The sequence below is a fragment of the Vigna umbellata genome, chromosome 10 (genome assembly GCF_029865625.1).
Source record: "Vigna umbellata cultivar VRB3 chromosome 10, Vumbellata_1.0, whole genome shotgun sequence".
NCBI lineage: Eukaryota > Viridiplantae > Streptophyta > Magnoliopsida > Fabales > Fabaceae > Vigna > Vigna umbellata.
Genome location: NC_142174.1, coordinates 10092482 through 10110333, shown reverse-complemented (window position 1 = coordinate 10110333; position 17852 = coordinate 10092482). Strand labels below are relative to the sequence as shown.

The window sequence follows — 17852 nt, the reverse complement described above, 5'->3', positions numbered from 1 at the left end:
ATAATATGACAGTTTTTCTTCAAATACAATATATATAAATGTTTTGAAAATTTAAATTAATGTTCTTAATTGGATTCCCTTTTCTCATGCTTCTAAGTGTTTAAATACTCAACAAAAACTTATGTACCTTAATTTGGGCAAAATAGGTGACTTGCAACCTAACTTAAAAAAAAAGGTGTTTCTTCCTGCACCAATCACATTTCTTCTTGCACCCCATCACAAACTTCAGGAAATTTTTATCTTAAATAGGGTGGAATGAGTGTGTTCTTGATAAATATTTCCGAAACTAGCTTAGAGTATTCCGGAAAGCAAAATCCGGTTTAATAGGGTGTTGGAAGAAATTTGTTAATTTCATTTTGCCTTAGGTAAATTCATGCAAGAGACGATAACGTTAATATACACACAACTAATATAACCATGCAGATTATTCTAGATACTTTAAGTTTTCTGATAGAGTTCATTAGCTCTGATGAAATAATAAAATTATGAGCATTGATGTATTAGAAAGCTCAATCGGCATGAATCATTGATGTGAATTAGATGAGAAGGGGATTCACCTAAATACTTTAAGAGAAAATTTGTATTGACTAACTTCGATTACAAGAGTTAACAATCTTCAGGTAAGGATAGTTGATGTTTGATTACCACTCACAATTTACACATCATGACACATTCTAATATAAATTCTTTTACGACTCTGAAGTAGATGGTGAGATGCTAACTTTGTGGTTGCTAGAATAGAAGCTATTGATCGTTGAGGGTGAATCTTGTCATTGAATAGGGTTAGACTGATCATTTGAAAACCATGGAGACATGCAATATTTCTAAGAAATTCACAATAGGGGAAAAGATAACAAATGTTTAGTCACTGTATGGGAGACATAAAACTGAAAGTTAAAGATGAACCTCACAAAAAAAACTGTTCATTATATTAAAATATACATAAGACATGCTCTTCGAAAAAAAGAAATAGTTGGAAAGCAGTAACTTTCATGTCGAGGAGACAGACATTTTTTATATATCCATTTCATGTAGCTTAACGAAGAGTATAAATCCTTGAAGGGGCATATATAGGAATATAAAATAGAAGAGAGATGGATGCAAGCTGCAAAAATCATCACTATAATACCCTTCTTTAGTTTGGCCAACTTCAAGCACTAAGAAGCATAGAGCTCACTGAGGAGAGCTTAAACTTTCGAACTTTTGAACCATTTTCAGGCTGAAAGATTATCTCTGTACTTGATCTTACGGTTTCTTCTTTCCACTCTGATTCGGAAGCACCTTCACCTCTGTAGTCCCGCAACCTGCATAGAACTTGAAGCCTGGAAGGAGCTGCAAATCATTCCAAGTTAGTCAAAGAAACAGCAAACCAATGACCAAATCAGTACAACTATAGAAAGGTTGCTTTCGTGATTTTTTTTCCCCTCCCTCAGAGAAAGGTATTTATCAGTTGAAACCATAGTTTTACTGAAGATCATTTGCCTCAGGTATTTATTTACATCATAATTAGATGAACCGCAGCATTAATAATCAGCAATGAGGAGATAAAAAAACGCCTTTCTTCTGACTTCCAAATATCAACTAAGATGCGTTTGATGTACATTGAGGGACAATATAACTAAAATAGCAGAATATAAATATTTGAATTACAACCCAAATTTTGTTGTTTGGTGACTAACTCACAGCCCAACCACACAAGAAGTTGAGAGAGACGGGCTAGAAAGAGTAGAGGGGGCAAATAGAGGAAAAGAAAGTGGCTAGGAAGTACAATTGTCACAGATAGGAAGGTCTTTTTTTTTGTAACTTTTGGATGGTGTTTAGTCCAGTCCTTTAATTTTTAGCATACCAAGGGCACCTCTAGCGTATAAGAGCTAATTTTAGAATGTTAACATTCTTTCTCCCTTCGCACAGTGATTTTGTGCCTTGATTCTTCTTGATCTTAACTCATACTTTTAACATAAAGGAGTATACTACTTTTACTACGTTTCGGGGATTGAAGATATCATAATCACTGTTAAGCAAACAAATACAACTGGAAAAGCACAACCATAATTTATTCCCAAAAAGATTACCCAGTCCAAACATGCTTGTCTTTTGGATTACCACGCGACTAACTTTTGATCTTCTAATATGTCTTAAAGCCTCAACATCTTCTCGTTTGCCCTTAAATTCCAGAAAGTCACCCAATACGTACTTGTTGCCTTTAAGCTCCACCCTACAAACCAAACAATCTCTTTGTAAGTGAAAAACTAGGATTTGGTAACTATTAAATGATATCAACAAAGCTCCAAAACACAATGTTATGAAGGCATGCATATCTGATTTCTAAACCCCATTTTGATCACAACTAACCCAAAAACTGATCAGAATCGCAGATTCTGATTCAGAATAATTTCCTCGGCTGCACCAAAATCATTTTCTTAAGTAGGGACTAAAGCAACATACATTAGTGTTTTAAATCATCCAAAAGGAAGGCACTGAAATAGTGAAATCACAAATATATATACACACACACACACACACACACACACACACAAGTAAAATACATGGAACCACCCATTAGTCATTTCATAACAGTATTAAAAATCTCTTCAATAAAGAAAAAGAAACCCAGCTGAAGGCTCGAGTGGTCCTATGCATTGTGGCTCCAAGCTAGCTTTAGCATGATCATTTCTAACTCTGAGATGCTACATACATAAATCCATTATTGGGCCTTCTCTTAATAGAGCATTGATGTTGAATGGGCTTTTGACACACATTCAGCAAAGAGAAACCAGATTTTTAACAAGCCAATATCTGATAGGTCACAGATGGATTCACATATTTGCTTCCCTAAGCCAAGGTTGTGTAAAGGACCCTTTAACAAGCCTCGAATTGCAACAAGTTTTACTAAAAAAATGCAGTGACTAATCAAGTACAAATGGTAACTAACCTATCCCATATTGGTGCTGAGCTAAGGACAAAATCAAGATTCTGATTAACAGATTCCAGCATATCCTTCTTCCCACTACGAAAAGCACTCTTTACCCAACTAGACAGTTTGCTCTTTGCCTCTGACTTCAGTTGAATCCATTGATCATGGGTAATAACTTCAGATGGAAAACCATCTACAGGAATGGCACTGCAAATACAAATAAAGAGATTAATTAATAATTTTGACATGCATTAGCAAAAGAGGTAAGATAAAATTCTCAGTTCCTTTGACTAGATTTGCAGATGCATTTTTCATGTAAAAAATACGGCTTCTCAAGTAATTGAACCATACTCCAACATTTGCAGCTTCTTTAACATATACAAAAATTTAACTAGAAATTATACAGAATTTATTTCTTCATTTCATGCAAAGATTTCATAAACATGTGAATAGTAAAATAGTCATTAGTCCGTTACAAGTATTGTAGTATACTAATACTCTTTGGACATTCAGGTATGCATTTTCAATTGTTTTTTTCCCTGATACTGCCTGATACGTATCTGAAAAGTATCCATTCTTTTTTTCATTTGATCTTTTTTCTGATGTGAGTTGGATACTTCTTGATATATATCTGAAAAAATTTAAAGCTTCTAGTCCAACTATGTTTTTCCTCATGTTGTGAGATGAATTCATGTACATACATACTCTTTTACTCATTCTTTGAAGAAAAACAAAATGGACCCAAAATTAATGATATCTGGTTTATGCGCATTCAAACCCTCAACTTTTGTCCAAAAAGGATGAAGAATATAATGTATAGAAAAGGACAGACAAGTTGTGGGACATTAGTGAAGCATGCATGACCCAGTTGACAATGGTGTTGTGTTAGGCTTCCTGAATTGGCAGAGTTTCCTCTTCATGAAGCAAACTTAAAGCTTTTTTATTTTTTAGATGATGGTAATGGAGGAGAGAAGAATGATACCGTTAGCATTAAACAATAGCATACTAATGATGTTACTCAAGAGTCAATACTCATTTTGAGTTCTACACAGAATGTACTTATTGATACAGTTACCCAAGATTCAAGATTAGTTATGATATTGGCGCGGCAACTATACTTTTTGTTATGATTACAAATCACAAATCAAAAGAGAGTAGGATCTAAAAGATTAGAAGAAGAAATTGGCACTAATAATAGTGAGTAAAATTACAAGTAGATTCAAAATCATACCATAATTTAGGATTTGGAAGTATAACTTTGCAACATATGTATCCTTCAGGCAGAGCAACCCCTCTCTGTTCAAGATATGATTCGAGAATAGAAGCTTGCTTCCGTGTTTCTTCCACCTGTACATAATTTGAGAAAACAGTTGACGAACAAACTTACTAATTAGGCAATCGACTGGTGTTCTTCCACGTCCAATGTAGCAGTATCGATAAAATAAATAAAAAAAGTGAGCAAAAAGAAGCCCAAATCACTCTTTATAGTATAATTTAATAAACATCCAAACCAGTTTTTAATTCATCCCATCTTATGAAACAGCATTCTGTGAGGCAATTAAAGATAATATTCAGCATATATAAGAATATAATAATAATAATAATAATAATAATAATAATAATAATAATAATAATAATACGATTTTAGTGGTTCCTTACAGGATCAGGGTGACGCTCTGCTTTACGTTTGTCTGGCTTTTCACAGAGCCAGCTACCATCGCCACCAATTGTCAAAATTCCTGAGTAGTTTTTCACAGAAACCACCGCCAGCTCTCTGAAGTATAATAAGTTGAAATTCAAAATAAAAACGAAACCGTACTTCAATTATCTACAATATATCGAAGAAAAACTTACAGTAGTAGCCATTGCCAAAATAACAAAAAGATTGAAACGAAGAAAAGAGAGAATACTGTTTGGTGAGAAGAACAATATCAATGCTCTGTCGAGAAGCAGTGTCAGCATCGGGAATTCGAAGACCCACATACACATTTGCTCCATAGATTTTTTTAAGCCTGAGAAAAATTGAACTTGATTTGTGCCCTAGAAGAAAAATAGGAAAAAGAAAGAAGAAAAAGAAAAAGAAAAAGAAAAAGAGACCTATCAGCGACGGAGAAAAGAACAGAATAATCAGATCCCTCCATGTCTAAAACATCGTCGTCGTAAAAGAATCGTCGGAACAATTTGTAGAAGACCAAACCGAAGATAATCTCCAGCCACATCGTTCGTTGCTTCTTCTTCTTCGGTCTTCCACCCACATTGACTACTCCCCAAGGTTCCTGCTTCAAATTTATACTCTTCATATCTATTTTTCTAATACATATTTTATTCCGTCTTTTAAATTTGTTTAACTTTTTCTTTTTTATTTTCATCACACTGCATTACATGAGAAAATTATTAAATTAATATTCGTGACCACATCCACTGACCGAAAATATTAGTAATAAGATTACATAGACAATTAAATTGTGTTTATTGATTTGTCGACGTATATCAGATTTAATTTGTTTTTATCATAAAAGTCGGCTGGTATAATTTTTTGAAAACATAAAATCATACTGAGAAAAGAAAAATGAGATTGATTGAATGTTTAATGTCTCAATAGTCCCTATTTTTGTTCAGAATTTGAAATAGGTCTCTTTATTTTTTGGCATCTCAATTGGGTCCTTATTTTTGTTAATTTGATGCAAATAAATCATTTCCGTCAATTTCATCAAACGGCGTTAATGAATGTGAAACATTAAACCTTGATTGAATGTGAAATATATTAAAACTAAAATTATACCAAATTCACGGTTCGGTTCGATTCAACTTGATTCGTCTTTGGTTCAGTTCCGCTTGTCTCGGTTCACACGGTCATGGCCACTTATTACCATGTTAGTTTGAGACATGAAATTTTTAAAAAAATATAATAAAAAGAAATTTAAAAGAAATATAAAAAAATTCAAAAAACCACATATTGGTATAGAATTAGCTACAAAACTTAATTATTTCAATTTTTTTAAAAATAAAAACTCAACTATGACAAAAAAAAATTGAAAAACCTATCTAAAAAAAATGTCACCAGAATTATTAAACCTATTCTTAAAAAAAATTGAGAAACTTATCTAAAAAAGTCACCAGAATATTTTAGGAGACCGGAAACGTATTTCCAAACGTATTGTTTATTATTTTTGTGACTTTCTACTTGAAAGTATACTGCTTCAATGTGAGATTTACGTATCCATACTTATGCTTAATCTCTCAATAAAACGCATTACCTTCTATTATTACACTTTTCTGAAAGAAAATACTTTTGTTATATATAAAAAAAATTAATACGGCTTAAATGATGTTACCAACGTCCTCTCATACAAGTTGAAAATATGAGATAGTCTGATTCGTAAAATATCACAAATTCATACGAATACACCAATGGAAGATGAAGATGGGTTTAGTATGTTGCAGTGATCTACCAATGAGAATACTTGGAACAGTAAAAACAACGTTAAATTTTTTAGAGAACTTTTATGTGATTTTAACCAAAAAAAAACATCACGCACGTGCATGAGGATTTGATTAATTTAAAATGAAAAGATTGTATGGATTGGAAAATCATCAGTTAATATTATAAGCAATCTCAACAGGTTTTTTCATCTGAGTATTTTATTCCCTGCAGTACAGTTCCTCAATATAGAAAAACTGCCTCCTGAGGGGAAGAGACAAATGCAATCAACCAAGAGAATGTGCAGAATTGCTGACTATGCTGAATCAATCATTGTAGTCGTAAACTTGTAAGGAAACCAATATGTCAATCAATCATTAAAGTAGTAACTTTTTCTCTGTTACATACAACATGCAAAAACATGTTTTAACAAAACAACGTAGAAATTCAGATGTCGATCAGAAGGATTGTAATTAAGCACTGTGTATGTTGAGAGAAACAGCAAGTGGTGATTATATGTCAAAGGGGTAGCAAACATCAGAAGTTCTATCTAACTTTCATTGGAATGAAGATAAGATGGTATAAAAATACAATCCAACTTGCCACTTCTTAATTTGGTCAGATCTGTGTAGAAGGGCAAGAAGAATCAGAACAACAGGGGACAAAAAAATAACAATAATTCCAACACATACAATTTACTGTCAACATGGAGAACCGCAACCAAAATAAGTGACTAGAGTAAGACTCCTAAACAATATTACATGCCTCGGTCATTCTTTAAAAGCTATTCATCAAGAAGCAAAATCATAAAGCAAATACATGCAAACAATTTAATGTTCAATATACCTGCCAAGGTAAAATGTAGTAAACTATTTGTGATTGCTACCACCCTTTTTCTTCAGCAGGCTTCCAAACTTGCCAAGCAAAGGCTTCTTCTTCTTCTTCACTTGCTCCTTTGATGGTGAGTTCCTCCCACTATCATCGACGTTCTCTTTTAAAGAGGCTCCATTCATCTGCTCAAAGCCCTCACCACCCTCTTTCTTTGAGTCAACTTCATCTTGTAAGGATTCAGGCTCTGGTTCTCTCTCTGGAGAGAATTCCTTTTTCTCAATCTTGCAGCTCTCCCACATTTTAAATTCTGCTTCTGCAGAATCATCTTTTCCTTTATCTGCATCTTCTTTCACTTTTCCATTCACATTCACAGCTTTGGGAGATTCAGTTTTCTCAGACTTGTCATCCAAGGGAATACTTTCTTCCTGTATGTTTTGCCTGAGTCCCTCTTCATTGGATGAAAGCTCTACCTTCTTGGACAAGTCTTCTCCGCCGTGTCCGTTCTCTTCAGAGAATTCAACTACTTTAGGAAGCATGTCATAGTCTTTCTCACTGTCAGTAACATCCCCATTTTCCTCAGGCTGATTTCTGCTCGTAGCTTCATCAAGCATCTTAGATAACTCCTCCACCTTCTTAATAGATGTTGATTCCCTCGTTCGAAGTTCTTCATTTTCTTGAAATACGTTCTGAAACTCGTTTTCTTTGTCCAATAGACTCTCCTTCAACTTCATGCTCTCGGCCTTTGCTTCTTTAAGTTCTTCCTGCAAGTGGATCACCTCAGCCTCAACTTCCTTGAGATTTTCCTTTAGGTGTGCTTCTTCCTCCTTCTTGGCACCAGCTTCTTCCTCGGTTTCCTTGAGTAAACGAATCAGCCTGTTGATTTCTTTTCCAAGGGATGAGTTCTCATCTTCAGTTAGATTTAAGCAGTTGACAAGATGATGTTCTCTCTGTTCCCACTCTGCCTTGGAGCATTCCATGTTGTTCTTGGAATTTTCAACATTACATGTAAGAACATCAATCTCATGTCGTGCATCGTTAAGCATGGACTCGTATTTTTCATCAGTGGCTTTCATGACCAACTTTAAATCTTCAATCTGAGATTCATAGTTTTCATGTTCCACATGGCTGGCTAATAGCTTTTCCTTGGCATCCCTGGCTTCTGCAGATACTTCATGCAAAGCAGAAGTTAAGCTTTCCATCGCACTTTTAGTCTTTTCTTCTTCATCTCTACAGATCTCTAATTCATTGATTAGTTTGTCTTTGTCTTCTAATAGGGTCTGAACACTGGAAGCTGCAAGTTTTTCCCTATTCAAAGCCTGAGCCTTCTCTTCTTTGACTGTCTCAAGTTCAGATTCCAGACTTTCAACCTTCTTTGACAATTCAAGACTCCCTTCCTTAGCCACAAGAAGACAACGCTCTGACTCCTCAAGATCTTCTCTCTGTCTACCAATTGTCATTTCCAACAATCCCACCTTCTCTTTAAGACTAGAAATTTCAGATTTTGCTTCATGTAACAACTCATTGCTTCCTTCCAACTGTTTCGTTACTGATTCCAAAGACACTGATGTAGATCTCTCCAACTTATTTGCTTCTTCAACCTTCACTTCTAGCTCCTCGACCTTTTTCGTCCACTCCTCTAGCAGATTGTGTGCATAAGATTCAGCCATCCTGGCAGCTTCAAGCTCCACATTAAGATGTTCAATGTGATTTTCTTTCTCCGTCAACTTCACATCATAATCCTTTGCCTTTTCAAGTTCTTCATTAAGAGCATCAATCTCTGTTTGCAGCTCAGATACAATCTTGTTTTCCCTAGCCTCGGTTTCCAGCTTCGAATCTAGTAAGGCCTTCAAATGCATCAGTTCAGCTGAAAGAATCTCGGCTTTCTCCACATGAAGCTCCGCAATTTTAGTTGCATCGTCAGCATGACTCAGTGCCTGGTTCTTTGCATCACAAGTCATGGCAAGTTCTTGCTTAATCCGCTGAAGCTCCTGAGTAGTGGAGAGAAGAGAAGCCACATCCAAAGCATGCTGGTTCCTCACACTTTCCAGCTCTTTCTGCCACTCCACTTCCTTCGTCTGAACAGCTTCAATTCCAGCCTGTTCCAACTCAACGGCTCGGAACTTCTCAATCTCGGAATCCTCCTCGGCCCGCTTCTGAGCCACCATTGCCTCCATGAGTTTCTCATTTGCTTCCTCAGCCACTCTCTGCGCTTCTTTCAGCTCATCAATCGCTTTTGCCTTCTCTTTTTCAGCCTGAATCAGCTGTTCTTTTGCTTTCTTTAGATCTTCTTGAGCAAGATTTAACTGCGTCTGCAATTCTGAACCCTTCGCAACTCTTGGAAGTTGTTTCTGGAATTCAAGGAACATAATAAGCATGTATAAGGAGACAGATAACCAAAGAAAAAGTATGACTACACAGATTTTCCTTTTGTGCCATACCAAACTATCAATATTCACATACCACTTACAGTACATCTTATAAATGGATAAAAAGTCGTGGATAACATAAACTTTCAAATTCCCAGAAAAAAAAAATGTCAAATAACTAACAAATGGTAACACATTTAACTTTTACTTATTTTATATACACTTGTTAACAGACTTGAGACTTTAGAAAATTCAAAATTTTCACAGAAAAACAGAACTGGAAAAGCAAGCAGTCCAACTTTCCCAGAGTTTCCATTTAGTAATAAAGCCAGATATGACTAATCAATCTCAGATAAGAGGTGATACAAAGTACATTTACTGTAACTTACATCAGGTGTGGTGGATGCAGGTCTTGGTGATTTGCGCTCGGTGACAGGCTTTGAATTCGAAGCTCGTGGCGACGATTTTTCAGCAGAGAGGCGCAAATTTTGCAGAGGTGATGGCGATTCTGACTCCGATTTGGACACTCCTTTGCTGAGTCTACTAACTCTTGGAGTTGCAGGTGACGTTTTGTTGGGAGTTGATGGCCGTGCCTTGTTGGGAGTGGCCGGAGTTGCTTTGTTGGAGGTTTCCGATAAACCGGATCTATCAGATTCACAATGTCAGCTTCATAGTGATGCATTGAATGAAATGAAAAGACATGACACTAAAATGTAACAAAATGCCATATTTGCCTCCAATCAGACAGATGGATCTAAGCCTAAAAAACCAAATTTTAGTACCAAACTCAGCATCTAAACGCATCGTCAAGCCAAACTCATCAACCGAGAAACAACCACCGACCGATAGAAAAAGGAGATACTAAGTCAGTAACTGCCACCCAGAAGCAAGAATTAGGGCAAGAAACACACACGGAGATGCAATCACAAATGAAAAACACAATCCAGCAAGAACAGTAGAAGATCAAGACTCAACAACAACCAAAAATGGAAATAAAGGAAGCCCATCTTAAAATTTCATGCACGCTCCAAACATAAACCCAAAAAACATCGAAATTTACACAGATGAAGAAAAGGGCGTTCCAAATGTCTTCAAATAGCAGATCAAAACCATCAACTACAAAACCACACAGAACAGAAGCGAATTCGCGAAAGCCGTACACGGAAGAAAGTAGAAGAAACCCACACCAGATCTTAAAGCAATGGAGAAACCCACAACACAAAGCACCGAACTTGACATACCTGGATTTTGAAGCCATGTTGGTAAGAAGCGACGACGAAGTAACACCAAAACGTGAGAAGGTGTTGCCTTTGCTGAAAGTGTCAGTTGCAGAACCGATAATGCTGAAGTTCCAACATTGTCAGAAAGAAGAAACCGAACAAATTCAGGATCAGGGTAAGATTAAAAAAAAAAATCAAACTTTTTCTTGTCTTTCTTTCTTTGGCTTTCGGGAAATTACGTGAAAGAGAAGAAGACTGTGAAGAGGAATTTACAGAACACAAACATAAACCAAAGCCAAATAACTTCGTCCGGTTTTCCTGTCTGCAAAGTAGCCACACCAACACACTATACTACACTATGATATGATATTCTCTCTCTTCAACCTTCTCTCATTTTCATCTTGTTTTTTCTTTCTTCCTCTCTCAGTGGAAGCAGTGGATGCATATCTTGAAGTTGAATGGAGTGAAAAGACAAAAGTAACCTTAGTTTTCTTAAATCTGTCAAAGGTAAAGGTATTTGTAGCTTTTTCAGAAGCAAAGACCTGTCTCTGACTCTTCCAACCTTACCCTTCTTTTCAGGAAAAAGAGACACTCTGCCATGGGATTAGAAACTACCCCTCCAACTCTTTTTTTCCAATTTATTCTCCAAATTTAAATTTAAATTTCGTCACGACGGTTGAATTTCCAACATGTGCATGTGTCGAAATTTCAAAACAACTTCATAAACTACAAAATTAATTTGAAAGAGATAGCACTGCATGTTATCATTTCTTTTTCCAGATTGGATTATTTAAAAAAGAAGACATGTGAACTTCAAATCACCAAATAACATTCATGGTTTTTGCTTTTCTCACCTTTCTTTTATGTTTTAAGATTTTGAAAAATATAATTTTACACGTATAATTTTTTTACATTTATTTTTTTCAAAAAAATACAAAAATTTAAATTTTTATGATATTTTATTTTTATACTTATGTCAAATAAATAAGTGTCTCTTAATTTTACTTAATCATTTTTTCTCGTATCTTCTGTATATATTAATTTCTTTTTAAAAATCGCCTTTTAAATATGTTTATTCAATTTTGTAAGTAATAACTATTGTGTTATAGATTCATTAATACAAAACGACAATAAAAATGTTATTATATGTAAGTTGGAATAAATAAAACTTATCACACTTTATATCAATAAATTGAAATAAATAAATTTGACTGTAATGTTGGTTTGGATAAGATGAAGGGATAAAAATAGAGAAAATAGGATGAAATGGATAAAAAAAATTAAATTTAAAAGGTATTATAAATATTTAACTTGACTAAAAAACATATTTTAATATTTATAAATTTTAGGTTTTTTTAATTTTTTTTATGATATATTTATTATCAGATATAATAATAAAATATATAAAGTTATAATTTATTATAAAAATAATTATTAATATAATTGATTGTTGTGCCAATATTTTATTAAAAAGGTGTGATGATGTTTCTAAATATAATCCTAAGAAAAAGGACACGAAGGATATGCAGTAAAATAAATTTTATAAAAAAGTTAATTTTGTATGTATTTTGAAAAACTAGAATACTGACCTTAGTCGTACTAGAAAATTTATAATAGTTTCATGTGATTTGAATATGATTATTTTTCAATTGAAATTTTCATGGTTTGTGTAGAAAATAAATGAATAAAATTTCAACTACATTGTCAAATAGAGTAAGATAATGTATGTATTTGCGTATAAAGACTTTTTATTGACTAAGAAAATGATACATTATGTTCATTCTCTACATTTTTTTTTTTAAACATTGGATAAAAATATTGACTTTTTTGCAAAGACTAACTAATAAATTAGGTTGAATTTTATAAATTGGAAGTGTAAGAGTTGAAATTATTATAAATTGAAAGTTGAAGGCAAAAGGCTTGTAAGTTAAGCCATGTTTAGATTTTTCTTATTTAAATATAATATAAGAAAAATTATAATTTTTTATTCTGTGTTCTTAAATTAAAATTTCATGTCATAAATAATATAAACGCAATTGATTAAAGTAAAGAAAAATATCTAATGGACTAATAGATTTCAAAATGTTTGAAAGATGATCTTTTGATAATAAAAGAAAGGGTTAAATATGTTTTTAGTCCCTAAATTATTGGTCGTTTCTGGTTTTCGTCCCTGTTTCAAAGTAAGGTACAATTTGGTCCTCAATCTTTAAAAAACGTTCGTTTTAATCGAAAAAACGAACGTTTTGAGGACTAAAACGAGGACTAAAAACAAAATTTTGAGGACTAAAACGAACGTTTTTCTAAAGAATGAGGACCAAATTGTACCTTAGTTTGGAAGAGGGACGAAAACCAGAAACGACCAATAGTTTAGGGACTAAAAACATATTTAACCCTAAAAGAAATCACTTCAAATGAGAGTAATATGAACATTAAAGAAAAAAGACCTTACTTTTGTAATCGAAGAAAAAAAAAGGAAAGGCCTTACTGTGTTCTTTATTGATAAACTGAGAAATGACAAAATCTCATGTAAAACAATAAACTATATCATCCCAAATATTGATCATTTTAGAGTTTCAATTTAAATTATTTTAAAATTTGATTTCTAATTGATAAGAAATTATTAAGTCGAATAAAAACATAAGTTTTGATAATTTGTCTTATGATCTTGTTATTGATATTATAGTGAACATCAATTTTCATCGTGACTTTATTTTTAAAAGACTTGTGAAAAAGTTAAAAGAATATTTAAATTATATTTCACTTCAATTTCTATAAACTATTGAATGTGATGAGATGATATAGTAATAAAAGTTTTAGTTAAATATTATATAGAAATATATAAGTAACTCAAAGCAAAATAAATGAAGCCTACACATTTTTTAATTTAACTCAATTTTAGAAATTAATTTGTAAAAAAATTTATAATTAGTTATATATTATAAATTCGTTATATCTTTATTCAATTACAATAGCAAAGATAGTAAATAGAAGCACTTATAAAGAGTTTGTTGGTGAAGATAGACACCATGGAGGGATCACATAAGGTGAAATGAAAGAGTTCTTTATATATATATATATATATATATATATATATATATATATATATATATATATATATATATATATATATATATATATATATATATATATATATATATATATATATATAATGATATTTTGATAACATTTTAATACTGTCTACGTGTTATTATGTGATTGGTTTATATTGATGTTTATGATTATTATTATTGATTGTGGAATAATTTTAGACCAATCACAGAATGACACGTAAACAGTGTTAAAATATTGTCAAAAAAATGTTGTCAAAGTATCATTATCCATGTATATATATATATAGTCTAAGTTTGTAGGATGGTAGTTTGTGATTTAAGGTAGTGTGGTGGAGTTTGGTAGAGATGCAGAGCTGATATTTTATTGCGTGGTGGTGTTTAGCATTGAGCTAAGATAAGCAATGGCATTTTTACAAACATGTGGTGGTCTCAAAAAGTGGGTGGGAATCTGACTTCGTGGTGGTTATGAATACGCAATCACTTCTGTCTAATTAGTTTTTATGAATTTAGGTTAACTTAAATTTTGAAGCACTATCATAATGATTTTGAATATTATATAACTGAGAGACTCACTTATAAATATTAACACAGTGATAAACTTATACAATTCTGAAGATAAAGCCAAACAGAGAATATTTGAGTTTTGGATGCAACAACGGATGAATAACCTTAGAAAGTGATGGTCATGTTTTTGGACATAATCCAAAACATAGGAGAATCACACGAATGTTTTTGGAGAATACGACGTTGCAAAATTATCTGACAACTCACACCGTGAGATACGAATTCAAACTTTTTATATTTTTAATTATAAATTTTAAAACAATAAATTTAGACATTTTAATTTTATATATTTTATATAATTTTTTAATTTTATTTAATGTTTTAAATTCAAACTTATTTATATATTAAATTTAAGGAAATGATACTTTGATAACTTTTTTTTACAACATTCTAACATCATCTGTGTGTGAAATAATTTTGAACCAATAACATAATGACACGTAGATTACGTTAAAATATTGTTAAACTTCGTGAAAGAATATTATCCTAAACTTAATGTCTTATTGAAATAGACATTACTACCGCCAACACACTTTCCTTACTTACCTTCTGCCTGTGCCAACCATCGCCGTCTTCATCATGGTGTCGCATTCAGATATTAGCTGCAACTTCAACCATCAATTTCAAAATTTAAAATCCTATTAAATTTTCTTTTTCTTTGTTATTTAAAAATCACAATATTTTATTATTTTCATCATTTTCTTTGGAGCTAGCTTTAGATTCATGGGTGTTGCTCCCTCCACCCCCACACATCTCTTCCTCCACCTCCCCTTTACTATTTTGCCCCTTCCTCCATCTTTCCTTTACTATTTTGCCCCTCAGTAAAATTTTATTTTTAAAATTGTTGTTTTTTAATTTTATTCATTTATAACATATTTCACTGATAACCTACGTAGTTCCTTGTATGAGTAAAATATTTTTCTACAAAGCTTGGTGATCGTGAAAAAAATTATCAAACAATCTTCTTCTTGTTCTCGGTGCAGTACGTGGTGCAGTGCGTTTATGGTGTAGTGTCCTTGTCGTGGTTCCTCTCCAGGTACGTAGTCATAATCCTTCCAATAATCCTAAACCCTAAATCCTTCCCATACTTCCAATAATCTTTTTAATATCCAAGCCTATAATCCTTGCATGAGCCGCAAAACGTAGTAAAATAAAAACGAAACGTAAAAGGAACACTGCCTATGGACGGATGACATCCTTCAACGGATGTCAACATCCGTTTAAGGCAAAACGGATGTCGACATCCGTTTTGCCTTCAACGGATGTTGACATCCGTTGAAGGATGTCATCCGTCCAGAGGCAGTGTTCCTTTTACGTTTCGTTTTTATTTTATTTGTTTATTTTATTTACAGTAATTTATATTTAAATTTATAATTTTAAATGTTATATATGGTTAGTTTTTAAACGTAATAATTTTGTTAAAATATGAATTTGTTAAAATATGAATTTGTTATAGGTGGAGAAGAAGCTTAACGGAAGAGAGAAAGGTAAACGAAAATGGAAGAGAGGAAGAGGTGCAGAGGGAAGTAAATCAGAAGTTTTAAATAAATTAAAATATTAAAATAATAAAAATAAAAAATTTTAACTTTTGAGGATATAATTGTCATTTTAGAAGATATAATTGGCATTTTAGAAAATTGGGGAGGTGGAGGAAGAGACGTGTGGGGGTGGAGGGAGTAACACCCTAGATTCATCAATCAAGATATCTGTTAACCCTCCAACAGGGCCCAATTTGAATTCCCAGTTTAGGCCCAAAAAACCAAACATTTTTAATATCTTTTATCTTATATTTATAAAAAGAAATTCAATTGATGTTGACTGGAATTGTTTTCAGTTGCACAGTAGTTATTTAGATTGTCATTTTTATACTATGTTGATAGTTGAATTTTTTCACTAACTGTTTTTTTTTTTATTAATGTTGGCTAACCAATTTCTCTAAATAGCAATCCTAATCAATTTTCGTTGAAGAAATTATAATTAATTTTAGAAAACAAATCTCAACAAAAACTATTGAAAAAAGAGAAAGACATGTGTGTAAATGATAAAAAAACATTGTCGAAAAAATAATAATCATGATAAACATATGTTGAAAAATGTAATTTACATAAAAAAAAAAGTTTTCATTAAGGAAGCTTTAACTATTGTTGAGTAAGAACGGATTGGGATTGTTACTCCCTACACTATCCCATGTTGCTTTTTGTACCACCACATTTTTTTAAAATTTCAAAACTAACCTTTATATTTTAAAAAATCTCACACCCCATTTGTTTTCTTTAACGGATATGCCACATCCTTAACGGATACGCCACATCCTTAACGGATGTGCCCACATCCATTTAAGTTTTATGTATTTTCTTTTAGTTTTTAGTTTATTAATTTATTATAATAATAATAATTATTTAATAAAATAAAATAAAATAAAATTACATAATATATTATAAAATTTTTTTAAATAATCTATAAATTAAATAAAATATAATATTTAAACAAACCAAAAATAAAAAAAAACACAATAATAATTATTTAATTAAATAAAATAAATTAATTTATTACGTAATTATATATAAATTAATTTAATTTAATAAAATAATAATTATTAATTTAATTTATGTATTATCATTTAATTAATTATTTAAATATTTTTTATATAATTACTTAAACGGATGTACACATCCCTTAAGGTTTTTTTTTAGTTTTTAGTTTATTAATTTACTGTATTTTAAATTAATATATAAATATTCTTTAAATTTTTTTATATTTTAAGTTAATTTATAAAGTATTTAATTTTTTTTTTGTTTTTTATAATATATTATGTAAATAAAAAATATTATTAAAATAAAATCTAAAATAAAAACAATAAACTAAAATATAAAAAAAAACTAAAATATGTAAACGGATCTCAACCTCCGTGTGAAATGGATGTTGACGTCCGTTTTGTTTTATAATAAGGGTAAATTGAGTATAGGATGGTGCAAAGAGCATTTGATGGTGGTGGAGGAAGCAACACTCTAATAAAAATTCTAACAACTTCAATAATTTTTTATTAATATCAATAAAAGAAATATAATCGATATCAACTCAAAAGTAGTCATTCCTATAATATTGTCCTACTAAAACTGATAATATTCTTACTAAAATTGACTTACAAAAAGTAAAATATAAATTTAAAAATATAATAATTTAAATTTTTATTTTTAAATGTTATTTTAAAATTTCCAGTTTTTAAACAATTTAACTCTAATAAAATCTAAATTTTCAATTTCTTTTATAAAAATTCACAAAACAAACATATTATATCATAATAAATTTGAATAAAAAAAATGACCTTAATAAGATTCTTTATCTAAACATACTATAGAAATTTTCTAAAAGGTTCTTAATAAATTTTCTCAAAAATTCCTACTAAATATACTAAAAGTTTCTTATTTTTGAAGCTATGTGCGAGTACACTTAATATTTATAAGG

The 17852-nt window shown here is 31.6% G+C and overlaps 2 protein-coding genes across 2 annotated transcripts; both read right to left on the bottom strand.

Annotated features, from left to right (window-relative positions):
• Positions 1-901: 901 nt before the first annotated feature.
• Positions 902-5210, bottom strand: LOC148191861 (plasma protein). The gene is made up of 7 exons (XM_088100358.1): positions 5012-5210; positions 4825-4926; positions 4574-4688; positions 4146-4261; positions 2933-3121; positions 2073-2215; positions 902-1332 (listed from the first exon to the last, which is right to left on the bottom strand). Exons 1-7 carry the CDS (start codon positions 5131-5133, stop codon positions 1151-1153), a joined length of 969 nt encoding a protein of 322 aa, XP_087956484.1. The 5' UTR covers positions 5134-5210; the 3' UTR covers positions 902-1150.
• Positions 5211-6863: 1653 nt separating this feature from the next.
• Positions 6864-11226, bottom strand: LOC124841635 (WEB family protein At3g02930, chloroplastic-like). The gene is made up of 3 exons (XM_047317941.2): positions 10774-11226; positions 9922-10177; positions 6864-9514 (listed from the first exon to the last, which is right to left on the bottom strand). The coding sequence occupies exons 1-3, from the start codon at positions 10788-10790 to the stop codon at positions 7205-7207; spliced, it is 2583 nt and encodes an 860-aa protein (XP_047173897.2). The 5' UTR covers positions 10791-11226; the 3' UTR covers positions 6864-7204.
• Between the last annotated feature and the right edge of the window lie 6626 nt (positions 11227-17852).